Source organism: Pezoporus wallicus, unplaced genomic scaffold (genome assembly GCF_028554395.1).
Source record: "Pezoporus wallicus isolate ANWC-B61680 ecotype Strahan unplaced genomic scaffold, APGP_CSIRO_Pwel_v1 contig_3486, whole genome shotgun sequence".
Classification (NCBI taxonomy): domain Eukaryota; kingdom Metazoa; phylum Chordata; class Aves; order Psittaciformes; family Psittacidae; genus Pezoporus; species Pezoporus wallicus.
This window is the reverse complement of record NW_026642292.1, coordinates 4517682-4537174: the sequence shown is the minus strand read 5'-3', so window position 1 is coordinate 4537174 and position 19493 is coordinate 4517682. Positions and strand designations below refer to the sequence as shown.

Sequence of the window (19493 nt, the reverse complement as noted above, 5' to 3'; positions counted from 1 at the left end):
ATCACCTTCCAAAACACCAAAAATCAGCTGAGACTCCTCTTACCTGATGAAAAAGACTGAGGGACAAAATGAAGATGCTCAGAAGAAAAGGCAAGCATGTCCTCTCCAAAAATGGGAGTCATCCCCCACATGTTCCTCAGATGCTCCTTGGTAGGAGAGCCGTGCATGGAGCAGCCTGCCACTTCCCCAGCACTGCAATCCCCCCCCTGAGCCCTCCCCAGCCACTGCATCCCTCCGTCTTCAACACATGATCCCCATCCTGAGCCACTTGCACTTCTCTGCCCCACTCACCTCACCTCAGCTCAGCTCAGCTCCAGGGCTGCAAGGAGCACGGTGCCCCAAGGACAGGCATCCGGAGCTGTGGGATGCACAGAGGCAGTGCCTGTGTGTCCTCCCACTGTGCTCAGCTCCTTTAAAGAGGGAGTGAGGAGGCCAGAGGCAGCCAACCGGCTGGGAACGGCTTCTGAATATGCAGATGGACCTCAAGGAGGTCGGGTCCAGTGTCTGCACCCAACCATCTCCCCTGTTATTTGGCCATCTCCCAGGCTCATAGACCCCGGGGCTCAGGCAGGCAGGGGCCAATGCCGAGCTGCTGGCTGCACAGGTGGGCAGAGGCCCAGGTGAGCAATTCCCTCCTATGATTTTGCCTGGAAATCCCATCCAGGACCCAGGATAGTGAATCAGTGGTGAGATGATACAAATACACCTGTGCTGTGTAAGGAAGAGGCAAGGAAGGAGTCAGCCCAAAGCTCCAGGTGCTGCTCAGCTCCCACAGAAAGCACCCAAGCACTTCCAGCATTCCCTGCCATGGAGACATAGAGGCGTTCTGGCTGGCCTGGAAGTCTGTGGTGCAGGACATGGCCAGGAAATGGAACCACACAGGAAAAGCAGCAACACTGAGTCCCTCTCTTATCGCAGGGTGCTTTAGAGACACTGCAGCAGCCAGCAGAACCAGCACTGCTCTCAGATGAGCATGCCCTGACCACAGCCCAGGACAAACCTACCTGCCACAGGGGCACACATGCTTGTGAGATGCTTCATGCAGGAGCTGTTGGGTGGCTGTGTTGTCCCCAAAACAGGGTCTGTAGCCTGGTGTGCAATAGCCAATTCCCACAGACAGAGCTAATGTATTTGTTCATTCCAAGTTTGTGCAAAATGGGGTGCTGGGTGGCATCCCACAGAGCTAGCACACCACCCCATGCAGAATTCATGTGTTTATACAGTTCAGTTCAGGTTGGTGACTCCTTGTAACCCTCCCACCACGTACCAATTGGTCACTTGATTTACATGAGGTTACATCATTGACTTCTCACCACGCATGCTCAGGGAAGGGTCTTTAACCTGGGCCAGGGGTCTTTTGACCTCTGGTAGTGATTTTTAATATTATAATGAGGATAGTTCATCTAAAGGACAGACTCATCGTATCTTGCTGACACATCAGAGTTATATTTTGCGGATGTCAATGGGTTTTCAGGATGCATCAGTCTTCAAGGATAGCCTTTTCCAGTAAGAGGTTCCTTAGCCCCTGAAGGACACCCTAATCATATCTTGCTGACACACTGAAGTCATATCTTGACAATGTCGATGGATTTTCAGAATGTGCCAGTCCTCAAGGATGGTCTTTTCTCATAAGGGATTCCTTAGCAGGCAAGGCCGCCTCCCCAGCTATTAATTCTCTTCATTAGTCAGTGCTGTTCCCAGGTCATCCTGACCTTTTAGGAGGCACTTAGTATTTGTCCAGGCTTTTCCATAGCAACAGAAGTTTCCATTTTTAATTATGTGCCTACCTAAGTTCCCATTTTTCTTAACTATATGCCTACACCACCTCTTGGCCATCTCCCAGGCTCATAGCCTCTGGGCTCAGACAGGCAGGGGCCAGTGCCCAGACCCTGGCTGCACAGGTGGGCAGAGGGCCAGGCAGACAATTCCCCCCTACAATTTGGCCTAAGAATCCCATCCAGGACCCAGGATAGAGAATCAGTGGTGAGATAATGCAAATACACCTGTGCTAGAGGCAAGGAAGGAGTCAGCCCAAAGCTCCAGGTGCTGCCCAGCTCCCACAGAAAGCACCCAAGCACTTCCAGCATTCCCCACCGTGGGGACATGGAGGCATTTTGGCTGGCCTGGAGGTCTGTGGTGCAGGACATGGCCGGGAAATGGAATCACACAGGAAAAGCAGCAACACTGAGTCTCTTGTTTATTGCAGGGTGCTTTAGAGACACGGCCGTGGAGCTATGGGGCAGGTGGGCAAGGCCTAGCCATGTGTGCTACTCCTAGGGCTTCATCTGCTTGGCCTCCACATGCTTACTGAACATGACAATGTTTGCCATATTCAGTTGGCAGGCAAAAGGCTGTGGTTAAAAGCAGTTGACACCAATGGTCTCATTCAAGGATATTAGCTTTTGAAAGGCAGATCACGGAGAAGTCCCTGGCAAAGGGCCTTTCCAGCACTGTTGCCTTTCATTAAAGCAGTCAGCACATTCTCAAAGCCTCAGTTTATCCCCTGTTGGGCTTTATTCAACTTCTTTTCTTTTCTTTGAAATCGATCCCAAGGATGTTTGTTGTGAATTTGTATTAGGAGGCTATTTTGAAGGCTGCAGTTTACCATTCATGTATTATTAAGCAATGGCTAAATTAAGGACACGTGCATAACCTGGACTTGGCTCCTTCAGCCACTTTTGCTGCCAGACAGCCTTTTATGAATACCCCAAGCTAATTCTAAGATTGTGCAAACGGCTTCCTTGCGTTTTCTTCCGCCCGTGGTCCCCCACACATCAACAGGCAGAAAATGGAAACTAACTGGAGGATTCACAAGCATTTTCAACATAAAAACCACGTCTGAGCAACAGGGCTTGCCTGGGAACTCATTTGCCTGTTTGCCATGGTGAGGTGACCTCCTTGCCCATTTCTAAGCACACAACACCCCACTGGCTGATGCTTGCAGCAAATCAACCTACACGAGCCCCATCCTGTCAAGGTGAGCAGGAAAACCACTGGTACTGCTGTCCTGAAGCAATCCCAAACTGTTCAGTGAAGAGTGTTATAACGGCACCGCCTGGTAGAATACAGCTGAACCGTCTGTCTGCCACCAGCCACGCATGGGGTCGTGGGGGCACCTTAGGTGTGCTTCAAGAGGCGGTTCCTGAGGTGAGGGCGGCGGTTGGGCGGGCGGGGACGGCGGCGCCAAGGACACCGGGACGCGTCCCCCACTCCCCCCCCCCCCCCGCCCGCGGAGCACCGCCGCGCCGGGGACACGCACATACAGAGAGGGGCGGCCTGGGCCGGGCGGCGGGGCTGACCCCCGCGAGGGGCCGGGGTGAGCAGCAGTGCCCTTCCCGCGCTCGGCGCGCCAGAGCGTGTGCCGCTACCCCTGCCGCCCCGCCCGGGCAGGGCCCCGCCGCGGAGGGCGTCGGCTCGCCTGCGCACCCGGCAGAGCTGACTGGCGACGGAGCTGCCCAGAACCGCTGCTCTCGGGCTCCACCGTCACCGCCTGTCGCTGCTTGCTGATTTAATTCTGTGCTCGGTTTTCGAAGCAGGCGTTGAACCGATGCAGTGGCAGTAACCTGTGCTGGTGGAAGCTTGGGCTTGCAGAGTCTAACGGCCAGAGTCTGCTACTCACATCAGCACCGGCGCTCCTACCGTTTCCTGACTGTTGGTCACATCTTCCATCTAAATACTAAACATACATAGCTCTATGTAGATACGTGTGTAAACGCATGCATATGCGTACGTACATCCACCTACCTACAGGAGGAAGAATGTTACTTGTCCTCCAGCTGACCAGCTGAAGCCTTACAACATGAGATTTCATTTTGCCCATTGTGTAAATGTAGGTGAGCAAGTGTTGACAGCTAATTGTAATGTTGAACATTTAAATATGTTATGCTATTCATAGAACTGTTCTATGTTAAATACTTGTCTCTGGGCTCCACAGACAGGTATGTCTTCATAAATGTGTGTATATAGACACATAAAACTGCACTATAAAGCCTTTATAATTATATAGTTATATTTTGTTATATATATAGATACAAATTGGTTATTGTGCAGTTTAAAACAAGCTTATTTGATAGGCATTTTAACAATATTTAACCTTTGTTATCGCTCAGTGGTTCTGTGTAATTATAAAGAATGGATGGGGTCCTAGAGCTAGCCTGATAAAGGATGGCTTGATCAGGAGCTGCACTCAGTGCTTGGAGAATCAAGTCATTCTTTTTATCTGAAGAAGAGTTTGTAAAAAACTTTTTCCTCCCTGCTTGATCCTCTCCACATGCTGGAGGAGTTCTAAGCCTCTTGTCTTAGTAACAGTATCCTTTACCACTCAGCATTGTTATCTCCATCCCATCTTAGCATCTGCCCTGCCAGGCTATATATAATTGCGTTAAAATCCATGGAAGATGTGCAGTTGGTTTGTGTGTGCAGCAGTGGTTTGTGCTCATCATTGTTGCTAAAAACAGGAGCTGCTTTGCTTTGAAGAAGCTTGGGCAGGAGAACCGATTGCTCCTTTGTCTGTCAACCAGAGCTGCTCAGCACTGGGCTTCTGGTAGAAATTAACTCCTGTTCTGTTAGTGTCCTTAGCTGAAGTGGTCCCTGTTCCCACTGTTGGAGAACAAATCTGTAGGTATACAGGCTGTTGCTTTAGCTGATGCATTACATAATTCATTTCCATGTCACCTTCCGGTAGTTCACTACACGTCTCCTTGAAAGGTATGGCCTGGGGCTCTGTGTGCCAGGGTCACTTTGACATCAGTTGTAAAAACAATTCTGAGAAGTCATGTGAAACATGGGAGAAAAGTTAATCACTTGGTACATGAGTCACTATCTAATTAGACCAAGACTTCTCCAAGTGAAGGCTGGCTCTTTAAAGCGACCCAAAGTGCAAATGTTAGCTAGAAAATCTAAATGTGTCCATTTTCACTGAAGAAGTGCCAAGATCAGGCAGAGGGTAGATTTAGCCAGGTGATAATCATGAACAGGTGCAATCACAGCAATCCCTTCACAGAAACAGGGAACAGGAAACAGTGCTGTCAGCCATCTCCCAGAGCTGCACTGTGCATCTTCAAGGTACCATAGTTAAGAGATGGACACACAGCAGTTCTGCAGAACAGAACACAGTGTCTTTTACTAGTGGCTTCCTCCACACGTTAGAGCTCTTGCCCTCATTTCTTAACCTAAAAGACAGCATAGAGTGATACCATTTTTTTTCCTTAGTTTTGCAGGACTTGTGGAACACAGACTTGGCATCTCTCATGGAACAGAGCTACAGATGTGTTTTCTCACAATAATTTATTTAGGGACAGGCCTTCTAAACTTTTTTAAACTTACACTGAACTGGTCCTGAGCAAATAAAATTGCCTATTTGTGCTTCAGTCTGAGGCTGATCCTGTTTATTAGTAAGTTATTGTCTGGGATGCTAGGAATACCTTTAACCGCTTTTTTATATAACACCCAGGAAAACATCCATGGGCATACAGGAGCTCAGGTTACTTGATATTTTATCTGTGATTGACTTCATATTGTCTGGGGCACTGTGGAAACTGGAAAGAATTTGATCAATACAGGTACTGACATATGTGCTGAACATTGTGGTGCTTTAGACACTTAGCCAAGCAGAGTTAAGTTGAAGTTTGTTTTACTGATCACAGCTCAGGGCTGGCTCTACACAAACCAGATCAGAGCTAGAAGGGGGCCAGTGCTTCACCAAGATTAAGTGTTCATGATGACTGTGCAGAGTCTGCGCAGTGTTCCCTGTTTTCCCTTCCCCAGCCAGACCTGGGGCAGGGGATGCAGTGGGCCCAGCCAGGTTTTCAGGACTGTGTCTCCAGGATTGTTGGTCCCTGCTGTGCTGGATCTCCTCAGTTCTGCCAGACCAAGGCTCCTGTAGCAGCAGGTCAGCCGAGTTGCCTGAGTCCGCAGCACAGCTGATCAGAACCTTGTTGAACTGCCCATCTGTCATCTAGTTGACTGTGCGTTAAAATTCCAGAAGCCAAATCCATCAGTAAGTTTGGATAATTAAACTGTGAAGGCCAGTTCCAGGCCTGCCAGTGATTTTGATGGTATGAAGTGTTCATTAAATGTATTTTTGCATTCTACATGCACTGTCTACAGCACTTAGTCCTGTAGACAGTGTGACCAGCTGAAGTATCTCTTTGATTCTTGATCTGTGTGTTGCCTTATCACACACACCTCCACAAATTATTTTGATACTCAAAGTCAGTTATATCCCATCCTGCTTGCTCTGATTAAGCTGAAATCAGGGCTTACATGCAAACTTCCCTCCAGACACTGAAGATGTGATTTTTTTACCTCTCACCTTAGCTGCTGAATAAGGGTGCTTTGACCTGTTGAGTAGCTGCTGTTCCAAGCTATTGTTCCAAACCATCAACTGCATTTTTGTCATGGTTACTGTGATGTTTTCCTGTAGCTTTTAAAGAGTTCTTAGATTCTCCAGATCTGCTAGTTTGATGCCAGAGAAATGCATGATAACAGTAGGGAAAGTAACTGGAATATCTTGAAATGTCTTTTGAGGAATGTTATGCTGAGCTAGGAGTGCAGTCAACGATGGCATGTGTATGAAATGAAACATTGCCAGAAGGTGGAATTCCTGGCTCACTGAAAGCAGTATAAATTTTGCCTTTGATGGCAGTCCTGGCCTTCTGGAGTTCAAAGGCTCCATAGCCTTAAAGCAAACAAACAAACAAGAACCAGATTCTGCATTCATGACTGCAGGAGCAAACATCATGGGATGTTTTGTCATCCTATCCAGTAGCTACCTTTGACCCTCTCATTCATAGCAAATTTTAGTGAATTGGTCTTTAGAAATCTGTTCCTTCTTTAAGAGGAAAATGTGTATGAGAAAGTCAAAACAGCTGGAGCCACAACTGAAAGCCAAGTGTATCGGGTTTAACATCACTCTGCAGGAAGGAATCCTGGAAGGGAGACAAAGCAAAGAGAAGGATGTAGATTCTCTCACCATCTCCCATTCTTGCGCGCTATGGTGTAGAAGCATGCCTGCAGTCTGGAGTATGGGAATGATGGGACCTGTCTCTCATCTGGGTCTTGTGGGAAAGCCAAAGTTGTTCTAGGGTGGGTCTGTCTTTTTTACAATACTGATAGTTCCTCTTCTCTCTGACAGGGGAGCTGCACTCTGGCAAGATGCTCTCTGTCTGGTGAGTCTTAAGCTTTTATTTCATTTCAAACTGCCTAGACAAACCAGAGCTGATGATGGAAATGGGTAATAGGTTTGATTGTCAATCATGTAATGAAAAAGCAGTTGGTGAAATGAGATGTGTTTCCATGTGAGTGCCTCCCTTGCTGAATATACATGCTGCCTGATCCATTTGACTCTGGTGATGACTTCACAGCAGCAGCACAGTGTGTTTCAAGCATTGCAGTGCTTGAAACATATACTGTTGCAGAGCCTAGCTCTCAAATAAACTCCTTTGAAAATGATGGGTGAATGTGAAGTAACATGTCACATCTAGCACGCCTGTGAACTCCTCTTCAGTGCTTAAACTGGATTTTCCCAGAGCTCTGCTTTTTTTTTTGACTAGCTGTACTGTGTTTATAGAACATGACATCACTCACTTCTGATTGCACTTTGAGAAACCAGTTTCATCTGCTTACCTTTTCTGGTTTCTAGAGCTCCAATATCAGCTCTTTAGGAGGGGATGGTGTCAAAATTGTGTAGCTTTTTTAAGAAAATCAAGTGGGGAAATGGTTCTTCCTTCTGGCGTGTGATTGGAATAACTGCGTTCCCCACTTGCTGTGCTGACTCACTTTAAGATCAGTCTGGAAAACTGCTCAGTGCCCTGAAAGAGATAAAGGACAGGAGATCAGTTTGTAATTAAAATTGCAGTGTCAGGGCATGTGAGCAGTGTGGGAAAGGGCAGTGCGGTGCGTGAAACCAAGAAGCTATGCGTGCAAGTACCTGCTCTGGGTTTTGGAAAAGGAAGTTCTTGAGACAGGGGTGGGCAGAGAATAGGGATGATGGTGGTCTGCCCTAAACCCTATATTAAGTTCTTTTTTGACTCCTTACTTCTGTCCATACAACTGTGAGGCTTCCTGGGGTGCCTCATAGGTGACTGATGCTTTGTTCCTATTAGGAGCCCCTTTGTATTAGGATAACTCGGCAGCAACTGAGGTTTTAGCAGTCCTTTGTAGCTGTTTCCTGGGTTGATTTGACTGGAGTAGCTGCTGCTTTGTTTGCCCTTTCCAAAGTTATCTTTATTAGCTTTGAGATCAAGATATAACTGTTTTTCCCATCTCTGTAAATCTAGATGAAGGCAAGACTACTGTTCCTGACAAGCTCTGGGCAGGTTTGAAGGCACTGAGGTGGCTATATGGCCCACGTAGTCACAAGCTTCTTTCAGGGTGGACAGTGATGTCCTCTGCACTCTTGTACCTGACAAGAACACTCACAGGCTGGATAACATTCCTGTGGGGTAACACCATTTTCATTCACAGGTGTGGCTGGGAGCCAGGGACTGGCTTACACAAACAGCAGGAAGCTTGTGTAAGTATCTCCAGGAAAGCTGTGATGGGGAGAGGCTGGGACTGCTCTAGCCCTGGTAAGATCAGGGGCTGGGAGGCAGAATATGGTTGGCTTTCCTAAAATCCCTATGCACATTATAGGAGCTTGGAGTTAGCCCTAAGAAAGTTTAGGGTTTTCAGGTCAGGATCTGTGGTATGCTTAAAGAAAATAAGCTTTGTTTGGAACCAGATACTGATGCTAGGAAGGGACAGGAATGAGGAGATTCGTGATAAATGGATCTTTACACTTTGATTATCTGACTAGAAGTTTTGTTTGCTCTATGGTAGCCTCCTGGTAGGATTTCTGTCAGGAGAAGTGGGGTGGTCCAAGGAGCTGTTGTTCATATGGCACGGTTTGCATTGCTGAGGTGGTCTTGTAAAAATGTATTTGGAGAAATAACTTTGAAGCATATCCATAAAAGCTTACAAAGCTGATCTGTTTGCACCAAGTACCCTATGTTAGAGGAAATGCTGAATCACATTTGCTTCACGTTTCTAAACAAGGTGTCAGTAGGTATTAAAAACGTCCTTTGAAACGCTTGGGATTGCCATCTTCCTGTGAAGGGACATGATGGAAAGAAATAGGTGTCTCTGATGTGTTACCATTGGCAATGTGTGGTGCTTTCTCTTTCTTTGGAGCAATCTAGCAAGTTCTGTAGAGATGACAGTCTTGATGTGGAGGCAAAAAACGGTTATTGTGCTAGTCTTGGGCATAGGGCAGGCTGGCTGGGTCAGTGTTTAAACCACAGGGGTTCTTAGGGGTTCTCTCCCCTAAATTCTAATTCCATGAATGTCAGTTCTGACAGAGTTTCAGAGAGCACTAGTTATGGTAAGCTGTAATGTTTCGTAGTGGGATTGTTGCACCTTGAACAGTAAGTAGGAGTCCTTTGGAACAAATAGATCAGAACTGCTGAGCAGCCTTTCAGATCAGTTAAGCAAATGTAAATTCTGAGCTTGAGCTTGTTGCCTGCAGCCTGCAAAGAAGCATGCTTCTGTGTTCACATCTCTCTCTTTTTCTGCAGAGTAAATAGCTCCAGTGTCTTCACTGTCCGTTACTTCAGAACCACTGCAGTACATAGTAAGTACAGAGTCAGGAGTCAGTGGGATATCTCTTGTGCTACCTGTTGCTGTCCTGGCAACAGCTGAAGCTCTTCTGTCCTAGGCCCACTGCTCTCCCACCTTGATGGTTGGCTGAGGGTTTACGTTCCAGGGCCCTAAAGACTTTTTGTCTGGTGTTCCTGTCACAGTGTGCCTTTCAGTTAGATGGGGGTTTATTCTCTTGTGTTTAAATGTTACTCATTATTGAAGCAAGAAGAAGGTCTGTTGACCTACCCCCTCTGCTAGAGTCCTGATGACAAGAGTGAAGCAATGGCATAAGTTTTGAGCTCTGAGTGCGTTCAAGTCTGTCTCTTTCTCTCGCAGGGGATGACGTGGTTACAGTGAACACACCAGCCTTTGCAGAGTCAGTCACAGAAGGAGATGTCAGGTGGGAGAAAGGTAAGCAGCTGCCTCTGAAATTCTCAGCACTGGTGCTGCTGCACTAGACAGATTGGGTTCACTGGCTGACAGCCTGCTTTTTGCCTTTCAGTCTGTGACAAAAGGGGCAGTTAATTGCAGCTCTCCTAAGGAGTAAAGATTGAAGTTACTATCTCAGTACTTCTCTGTCATGGGTGATGTCTCAACTGGAATTGGACTGACTATGCAGTATATTGATTGTTTGATCTGGACTTTTCTTTACAAGTCACAAAGAACTGGAGTGAGAAAAGTCTGGTTTAGTGGGGGAGGTAGCTGCGAGTTAAGAGCATGGCCAGAGCATGACTCCCTCCTCACAGTGGTCTTCATATCTGTCATTCAGCTGTTGGAGACACAGTGGCAGAAGATGAAGTGGTATGTGAAATTGAAACAGACAAGGTAAGAGTTTCCATAAAATCGCAGAATGGTTTGGGTTGGAAAGACACTTAAAGATCATCTAGTTCTACCCCCCTGCCATGGGCAGGGACACCTTCCACTAGACCAGGTTGCTCAAAGCCGCAACTTTTGGACCAAACCTTTTTCTAGTTTCATAATAGGTACTCTGTATGGCTCCTCTAATGCTAAGAGCTCCTAGAGCCTGCAAGCCCTGCCTGTGTCTCCTGCTCCCTTCATAGAGAAAAGCTTTTCTCATCTAGCATGAAAGCTGACTGTGTCTTAAGTGAGAATTCTTTGTCAGCTCTTCATTTCTCATATATTTGATTAAGCATCAGTGGTACTGATATTTGTTGGAGCTGCAGTTCCCCTGCTCCTTCCAATTTTGGTGCTCTAAGCTTTGAAACCTGTTTGTGTTTAAACAAAGGAGAAATCTGCAGAGCCATAGGATGTCTTCACATGACTGTAAATTTAGCCTTTAAATTTACTCACTCCTTAAAAGAATCTTAAGCTTTGATGTTCTTGCTGAAACTGCCTGCCAAGTTCTGCTTCCATTGCTGCTGTCAAGAAGATGCTGACAGCAGGTCAGTTCTTGATTGTATGCTGAAGCAGGAAGATCAGGCTGTACATTACACTGCCACCATCTCCTAAAACTTCTATGTATTGGCACAAAATTCTGGTGGAGGGTGTGAAAACTTGTGCAAATGGTGCAAGACAGAGCTGCTGTCTTTGCCACATAAAATGTGTAACTGCACATATTGTCATCTGCTCTTGGGCACTAGTTCTCCATCCAGTGGTTGGGGAAATTTCACTGGTTTTCCTTTTTGCAGACATCAGTGCAAGTTCCAGCTCCAGCAGCTGGTGTGATTGAAGCCCTTCTAGTACCTGATGGTGGCAAAGTGGAAGGGGGGACACCTCTGTTCAAACTCAGGAAAACTGGAGGTGAGTCATGCAAGTTATTGCACAGTTCTTCCTGTTTCCACCCATCTTTTTTCTTAAGATAGAAGCAAGGCATTGAAAGGGATCCTGAGAGACAGTAAATGTTTTCTCCATCTGCCTCTGCAGTTGGAAGAAAATACTTCTGTTGTCCAAGCGTAATTGTAGTCCCTCTGAGGGGGAACTTTCCTTTTGCTCCTTCTGTAGGAGACTGCAACTCTAAGCTAAAATTAGGTGAGAATTCTCCTGTATAACTCCCTTCTCCATCCTCTTCTCTTTAGCATCCAGTCTCCTGCACAGTGAGGAGATCTAGGGTGTCGAGTAAAACACGTTCACCATGGGATGCTCTTGTGGTGACCTCTGTCAATTCAATAGTGCTGAGAACTGTAAAGCACTCTGCCAGAAGGTTAACTTTTATCACGTTGGTTGGACTCAGGGACACCTGACAGTGGAAGTCATCATTGCCCTTACCATGGTTCCTTCTTGTTTTTCAGCTGCTCCTGCCAAGGCCAAACCAGCAGCAGCCCCTCCTCCTCCTGCAGCCCCTGAACCTGTAGCTACATCTGCTCCTCCTCCTGCTGCAGCACCAATTCCCACTACAATGCCACCAGTGCCGCCTACACCAGCTCAGCCCATCGACAGCAAACCAGGTGAGGCAGCAGCTGTTTTCTCCTATTTTCAAGCCTCTCTTCCTTAAGGAGCGTATGTAAGGTTAAAGACAGCAAATAGTCTGGCATTTATGGTGAAGCCCCGCCCTGCACTATTGTCCTGCATGCTCCATTTGCAGAGCTCAGCTATGCCTGAAGCCTGCCCAGCCCAGTTCAAGATTGCTTCCACACCGTGTTGCTTGAGCAAGGAGCTCAAACGGGCTTTTTACCTCAGGGCATTTTGTGATCAAGCCCTGACTTCCGTTTTTGACTGATGTGTTCTTTACCCTCAGTGTCCGCGGTGAAGCCGGCTGCAGCCCCTGCGGCAGTCCCTTCTGGGGAGGCAGCGCCCAGCAAAGGTGCCAGATCAGAGCATAGGGTAAGCTATGGGAATAGTGGCCTGGCCAGTGCTTCTGTTGCTGGGTGACAGTCTGTTCTGGCATAAGCCTTGAGCTGCCCCAGATGTGTCCATGTCTACCTGTTCACACCCAGCTCAGTGGGGCTGTGACAGGTGGGGAAGTTCTCTACGTGAGGGCACCACGTAGGGTGGAGGAAGAGGCAGGTCCAGTCTGACGCAGTCAAAAGTCTTGTCGTGAGCTCTGCTGATCAAGCACAGAAGGCTCTGTGTGATCTGGTTGGTCTGTCCACAAGCCCTCAGCAAAGGGCTGAGGCTGCTGCACCTGCCTTGTGCATGGTTAAGAGAACATGGTTGGGCAGCCCGCTTTCTTAGCGGCTTTGCTCTTCTAATGTTAACCTCGTGCTGGAAACCCATGAATGCTTGGAGGTCCTGAGGAGCATGTAGGTCAGAAGTAGTTACACTGTGATGCATTTCAGCACTGCTTTTCAAATGAACTGTAAGTTGAGCTGGGCAGCTCCATAGTGAAATCGACTCCTCAGCCTGTCATGCTCCTCATGGAGACCTGGAGTGAAAACCTTGGTCCTAGACATCTATTACTAGTCAACAAAATGGCAAGAACAAGAGTCTTTTGAGTTTCTTGTGCATTATCCCCCTTGGATGAGCTTGAGGCAGCTTCTGCTTATATCTTTTTAATTTTCAGGTGAAAATGAACAGGATGCGCCAGCGTATCGCTCAGCGGCTGAAGGAGGCTCAGAATACTTGTGCCATGCTGACCACTTTCAATGAGATTGATATGAGGTGAGGAGCAGACCTCTTTCCCTTTATGAGTAGAAATAGATGTAGGCAGTCATCTTTACCTAGCAGTCAAGACCTTGCTGATTCTCTTTGGAAAGACTAACAACCGGTCTTTTGGGACCTCTTTCTTAGGTGTGTACCACTGTCTGCACAACTTCATCAGGGCTATGCTGGGGTTGTGGTATGAGGAATGCATAACTTCCTAATGGCCTTTCATTCCTTGGGAGTCATCCACTGATTGTGAAGGGGCAGTCTGGTTCCTTATCTACGTGCTTCTTGGTTAAGAACTGGTGAATGTGGAGCAGAACAGCAGGAGTGACTGGTATCACTTGTGTAGTGGCTGTTAGAAGTCATCAAGATGTAGCATCTGCTTTCTGCCACCCCACCAGATTACTGCTTTTGGAGGTGGGCATATTTAGGTTCCAATAAAGTGATTCCCCAGGTCTCATCAGCCTTTTGGGTGAGCATTACATAGGTCTGAGGCCTTTGCTGTCAGACGGTGCAGGTTTCCAGAGGCAGGCTAGCATCCTTCCACATCCCCTCTGGGCAGGTGGGGGGTCTCCTGACTCAAGTGCTTGCATGGACTGAATGCACTAATGGATTTGGAGGGTGGGCAGCTTATGTTACAGTGCATTAAGGGGAAATTGTGCCCAAATCAAATTGCCTTGTGAAATCCTATTCTGCTCCTTAAGACAAAACATGTAAATATTTGTGTCTCAGAACAATAAGGTTGGCAAAATAGTCTTGATTGGAGGGGAAGTGCTGCAGCTTTATCTCCTCTCAGAGGCTCATTGAGGTGTCACTTTACGCTGGCCTCGGGCTCTCATTGCATCTGGTAATCTGGTTTGGATTGATTGCTGTGAGGCTGACTCGTGAGGACCTGTGCTGGGGCCTTCTGCTTCCCTTGGGGGTCAGTGTCTGAAAGAAGGAAGCCATAATGAGCCAGTTTTGTAGCAAACCTCATCCCCATTGCTGCAGTCCTTGTGTCTTGGGAGGCACTAATGTCTTTGGGTGGTAATCCTAGCCCTAAACAAGGTTAGGTGCAGGAAAACAAACACTCTAGACCATGAAGAACCCTGCCCCTAGCTGAAATTGTCTCTTCAAAGACTTGAGGTCTCTAGAGGGGGGAGGGACCATGCAATTCCAAAGCATCTGGCACTAGCCCGGAATAGACAGAGGTTGTAGCCATAGATTGGTTGACTTTCTGTAAATGGCCTCAGTTCTCATAAATAAAACAGTGGGGAACCACAGTTAGTCTGGTTAAGGGCTGTGAGTTGGCTGGCACCCACTTCCGTAGCAGCTGGAAAGATTCTTTCATGTTCACTCAACTCCCAAAGCCAGAGAGTTGGGTATGGAGGCATCATTGTTCTGGCTGGTGCTGGACTTGAATGATGACTGAAGTCCTTTCACTCAGTCACCGTGTGTGTCTTCTCTGCTCTTGGCATTTCCTGGTTTTTCACCCTTCTGGGGCTGGCACAGCCACAGCTGCAGTTGCTGTCTGTGGTGCCACACTATCAGCACTGGTGTCTCCAGAGAATCGGTGGCAATATCAGGCCTAAGCAGGAAATAGGCCATGTCTCATCTTGCTTTTGTGCTCAGGAATGTGGGCCATGCAGGCTAACCCTGTCCTGTTGAGTTTGTGGTCCAGGTCCAGTTCCTGTTAGATCCTTTGGCAGGGGCTTTAGAGCCACCTTCAGCCCACTTCAGCTATGATACTTGAAGGATATTTCTGCAGACTGAGGTTTGCTGGTTGGTGGAGGTTTGCAGTCCTTGGGGATGGCACTGAAAATCTTACTACAGAGCAAGGGAACAGTGTTTTCTTGGACTCCCTGCTATCCAGCGTTACCATGTGTTTTACAGCAACATCCGGGAGATGAGAGCTATACACAGGGATCCCTTCCTGAAAAAGCACAACCTGAAGCTAGGTTTCATGTCAGCTTTTGTGAAAGCTGCAGCTTTTGCTCTGCAGGACCAGCCCATTGTGAATGCAGGTGAGTTGCCTATCTCACCAGTGAACATGGCAGAGTGGGGGAAAGCAGGTAACCAAGTCCATGGTGAAGCCAGTAGTTTGGACAAGCAAGTCAGATAGACAGGAAAAAGGAGGACAGTCTTACTTGCTGCAGCTGATGTTGCTAAAGCCATTTATGTAGGGGGAACACAGCTTGCCAAGAGGGGCTCTATTAGATAGGGATTGCCTGGAGTCAGGCTGGGGCTGTGCATGTGCAGCCTGCAGAAGGCAGAGCCAGCAGACTCTGTTGGTTGGTGCAGAGGTACCTGCTGCAGGTGCAGTGCAGTTCCTGGGAGGTGTCGAGGGACTTCCTCAACACAGAAGAGAATAATCAAGGGGATGTCTGAGGGTGCAGAGCACTGGAACAGACTGCCAAATAGGGTTGTGGAGTCTCCCTGCCTGGAGACATTCAAAACCCACATGGATGCATTCCTGTGTAACCTGCTGTAGGTGACCCTGCCTTGGACAGGGGTGTTGAACAAGGTGACCTTCAAAGGTCCCTTCCAAACCTGGCAATTCTTGGATTCTGTGACTGTGTTTCCTTTCTGCCTGTCCTGATGTTTCTCCCACAGGCAGTGAGGGCTCATGCTTCTCTGGAGATACGTTTCGCTAGAGCTAAACGTAACTAGAGCTAGAGATGAGTTATGGTTTCATGGCTGCTTCTGGCCTGTTGAGCCCTTGATCTTGTGTACTGCATGTGTGACACATCTTTTTTTCTTCTTCTAGTGATTGATGACACAACCAAAGAGATTGTGTACAGGGACTATGTGGACATCAGTGTTGCTGTAGCAACTCCCCGGGTAGGTACCTTGGCTGCTTTGGCTGTGCTTCCTGCAGCCTCAGGTCTAGGTTGGTCATGTAGTTTGAGCCAATTCAGTTTGAGCTCTGCTGCAGCAGAAATTTACTGATGAGGCAGGCTGATTTTCTAAATGATGCATCTGAGACATTGTGGACTGCTGAGATGGGTTTTGGGAGAAGATGGAGGACCAAGAATACTCTTCCACTGTAGTAGGAGATATAGTAACAAGGTCAATAAAGATCTCAGTGGCTTATGAGTAGGGCCAAGTTAGGGAAACTGTTTTTTTTTCATGGACTAATGAGGATGTGAAATAGACAGTAAAAGCTTTGCATGTCCTGTCCAAAGGCTAATGCTGCTGTGCTGTTCCCCCTTTTCTGTAAATGAAGTTGCTGATTCAGAGATGTTCCTGTCCAGGTAGAGTATGGGATGGAGATGCAGGTACTGAATTAATTAGTTCTTTTGTGAGGCTTTGGCCAGGTTTGGCCCGGACTGAAACTGTCACTGCTCCTGAAGTCTAGAGAAGTACCAGCATAAAGGGATTCCACTCTTCTCACAGAGAAAGAGGTGGCAGCTGAATTCTGCCCAGAGCCTCACCTGCGTTTGTGGACATGGAGCTGGATCCAGACAGACCTGATTGATTTTACGGGACAGGCTTACAAGGCAAAGATGAAGTCTCATTTATGGAGTCAGCCCTTGGTGTGTGTCATGCCCAGTTTCCCAGCCAGCTGCCAGGGTGCAAGGCAGCTCTGCCAACTACCTGCTGTGTGCTGAGGAGGAGGCAGGAATGCTGCTGGACTGAGGCCAGTTGTCTGTGTGGCACCACAGTGAATTAGCTGATTATGCACTTTGCTTCTCTGTAGGGTCTTGTGGTCCCTGTTGTTAGGAATGTAGAAAACATGAACTATGCTGACATTGAGCGTGCCATCTACGAGCTGGGGGAGAAGGTAAGGAAAGTTGGAGCTTTTTCTGAAAATGGTGGAGAGGAGTGGGAAGAATTGAGGGTGCTGGATAGGCATGAATTGATTCGCTCCCTCTGTTGTCGTCATCTCTGACCTCTGACACACTGACTTGTGCTGTGGGGAGTGATCCAGTTACATCTGTAGCTGTGCCCGTGCCTCACAGGACAGGCCTATTTACTTGTTGCCCTTCCAGAAGACCGCAAACTATGCATTAGTGTCTTCATATCTGTCTTTAGAGGCCGTGGCTGAACTGCCCTGGGGTAGAAGTCTCTGTGTCTGTCTCCTGCAAAAGCAGGAGTTGGAAGGAGAGAATCTTTCCCCAAAGCCAGTAAATATTCAGACCTAACAACAGGATACATTTTCAAGTAATTGGTTCTAGTTTTCATCTGAACAGATCAATAAGTGAAGCTCTTGCCATCAGCATTTATTCCTGGAGAGAGTGAATGTCCAAACGCTCATGCTTTGCCTTCTGTGATTTGTGTGGCTTTCTAAGACCTTACTTTTTCTTCTAGGCACGGAAGAACGAACTGGCCATTGAAGACATGGATGGTGGCACTTTCACAATCAGCAACGGAGGGGTTTTTGGGTCACTCTTTGGGACACCTATCATTAACCCACCCCAGTCTGCCATATTAGGCATGCATGCCATCTTTGACAGGCCTGTGGCTGTGGGAGGCAAGGTAGGTGGAACTGCACATGAGGCGTCAGTGAACAGAGAAGGCTCAGTGGTATAAGGACTGTAGCCCGCATGCTTTTTCTAGGGGGTTGTTGTCAACTTCTGAAAGCCTGTACTGTGAACGAGGAGCAGAGACTAATGGATGTAGGGCAGCTTTGCTGGCACAAGTACTTGCCTGAGGTGTGCAGGGTGTGCTTATCCTGTCTGTGATGTGGAGAACTGGATAATCTGCTTAGGTGCGAGGAGGATGCTGTAGCCTTTGTGACAGAGAACAGCTCCAGAAAGGGACCTAGTCTTGTATGCTGTGGACCCAGGCTGGGTGATGGTCAGTGCCTGGGTGAGTGGATAGGTAATCCTGCCAAGCAGGATACCTCCAAGAGGGTCTGAGCTCTGGATTCAGGGTAGGAAAAAGCCTGTGGAGGGCATCGTGTCTGCGGTAGGGCTGAGCTCACTGATGTCTAATTCCTCCCTTTCAGATCGAGGTGCGGCCCATGATGTACGTGGCGCTGACGTATGATCACCGGCTCATTGATGGCAGAGAGGCAGTGACTTTCCTGCGCAAGATCAAGGCAGCGGTGGAGGATCCCCGCGTGCTGCTGCTCGACCTGTAGAGCAGCCTCACCCCCACGCAACTCACCCAGGGCAGGGCCGCAGCACCAGCAGGGCCAATGCAGGGCATTCAGGAACTGGCAGGGGTCATTCCAGTCTCCCTCCCTCCGCTGTGATTGGAGCTGTCCCAGAGGGAATTGTGGGGATAGCTCCTACCTCCTTTCCTATTTTGTTTAGCAAAGGTTCATTTTCTCATGAGGGTTGCTATGCAGTGGGCCGACCGCTGTTTGGCACTGCCTTTCCAGAGCTGTCTGTATGGCTTCCTCTCCCTCACAGCACCAAACTCTCACCTCTGGCTTGTCCTGTACCACTGGAAACTGCTCGCTGCTGCTGTGCTAGGGTACCCTTCCCTGCCACCCCAACGTGGGTTCAGCTGTATTTCCTAGCACTGAGGTTCCTGGGGGGGAGAGGAGAGGAAAGGCTGATCTTATGTCCCTGTTTTGCTTTAAAATATTTCACACTCATGGGTCTTGCAAGGGCAGTCTGGGGACCGGCAGGCTGCTGCTTGCAGCAGAGAGTTTGATCAGAGCTGGGCTTGAGGTAGGTGTCTTGCCTCTGGCAGTGCCCTCTGCAGACAGGCACGCAGTGGTGGCAGCTCCCCTGTTTTCCCTTGGAGATTGATTGTCTCTCTCCAGCCCAGTCACTGTGGCGTGAATGTTCATGTCCAGGTGGGCAGAGCCCATGACCTCTGTGGAGGTAGCACTGTTCCTTGTGGGGGGACAACACTTTCACCATTACATGCCTGACACGGGGGTAAGAACCAGCCCCCAGCAGCTGTCCTTGAATCACAGCGCACTGATGGTGGATTCGACTGCTGGCTTCCTGTGTGCAAGGGCTTGGCCTGCTACCAGCACAGAAAGCGCTGGGGAGGGCTTGGGCTTTAACTGTAATGTATATCCCAGCCCGAGGATGCTGGTTTGGGGGGAGGGGGGCAGTCCTTAATCTGATAGCGCACACATGTATGGGGGATTGAGGGAGTTGCTAGTGCCTGCAGAGTCTATTACCCTCTACACAAAACTTGTAACTAAAATATTTAACACAGCGGATTTTAAATGAAATAAAACTGGGCAATGACTGCGAGGTGGGGTGTGTTTGGAGGGGGGTGGTGTGAGCAGCAGCTCCTGGGTGAGGGGCACCAGCTGCATCCCTAGTGTGATGTAAGAAGCCTGTTACCTGGTGGTGTGAGAAAAGAGAAAATTGGGGCTGGGCCCATCACTAGTAGTACTAAATTGAGGCTTCTCTGGCTGTGAACTCTACTGTCCTCAAACC

The 19493-nt window shown here is 48.2% G+C and overlaps 1 protein-coding gene across 1 annotated transcript; it reads left to right on the top strand.

Moving 5' to 3' along the window:
• The first annotated feature begins 3784 nt into the window (after positions 1 to 3784).
• DLST (dihydrolipoamide S-succinyltransferase) lies at positions 3785 to 18876 on the top strand. The gene is made up of 15 exons (XM_057428484.1): positions 3785 to 3829; positions 7136 to 7169; positions 8467 to 8515; positions 9555 to 9610; positions 9955 to 10029; positions 10388 to 10443; positions 11268 to 11379; positions 11868 to 12023; positions 12314 to 12399; positions 13079 to 13176; positions 15034 to 15164; positions 15908 to 15981; positions 16841 to 16924; positions 17452 to 17619; positions 18092 to 18876. The coding sequence occupies exons 1-15, from the start codon at positions 3800 to 3802 to the stop codon at positions 18224 to 18226; spliced, it is 1344 nt and encodes a 447-aa protein (XP_057284467.1). The 5' UTR covers positions 3785 to 3799; the 3' UTR covers positions 18227 to 18876.
• Positions 18877 to 19493: the final 617 nt, after the last annotated feature.

Bases quoted from the DNA above. Each gene is read 5' to 3' on its own strand.
- DLST (XM_057428484.1), top strand. From the start codon at position 3,800: ATGAGATTTCATTTTGCCCATTGTGTAAAT. The intron at 7,170-8,466 runs GTGAGTCTTAAG...TTTCATTCACAG, and splicing joins GGCAAGATGCTCTCTGTCTG to GTGTGGCTGGGAGCCAGGGA. The intron at 8,516-9,554 runs GTAAGTATCTCC...CTTTTTCTGCAG, and splicing joins ACAAACAGCAGGAAGCTTGT to AGTAAATAGCTCCAGTGTCT.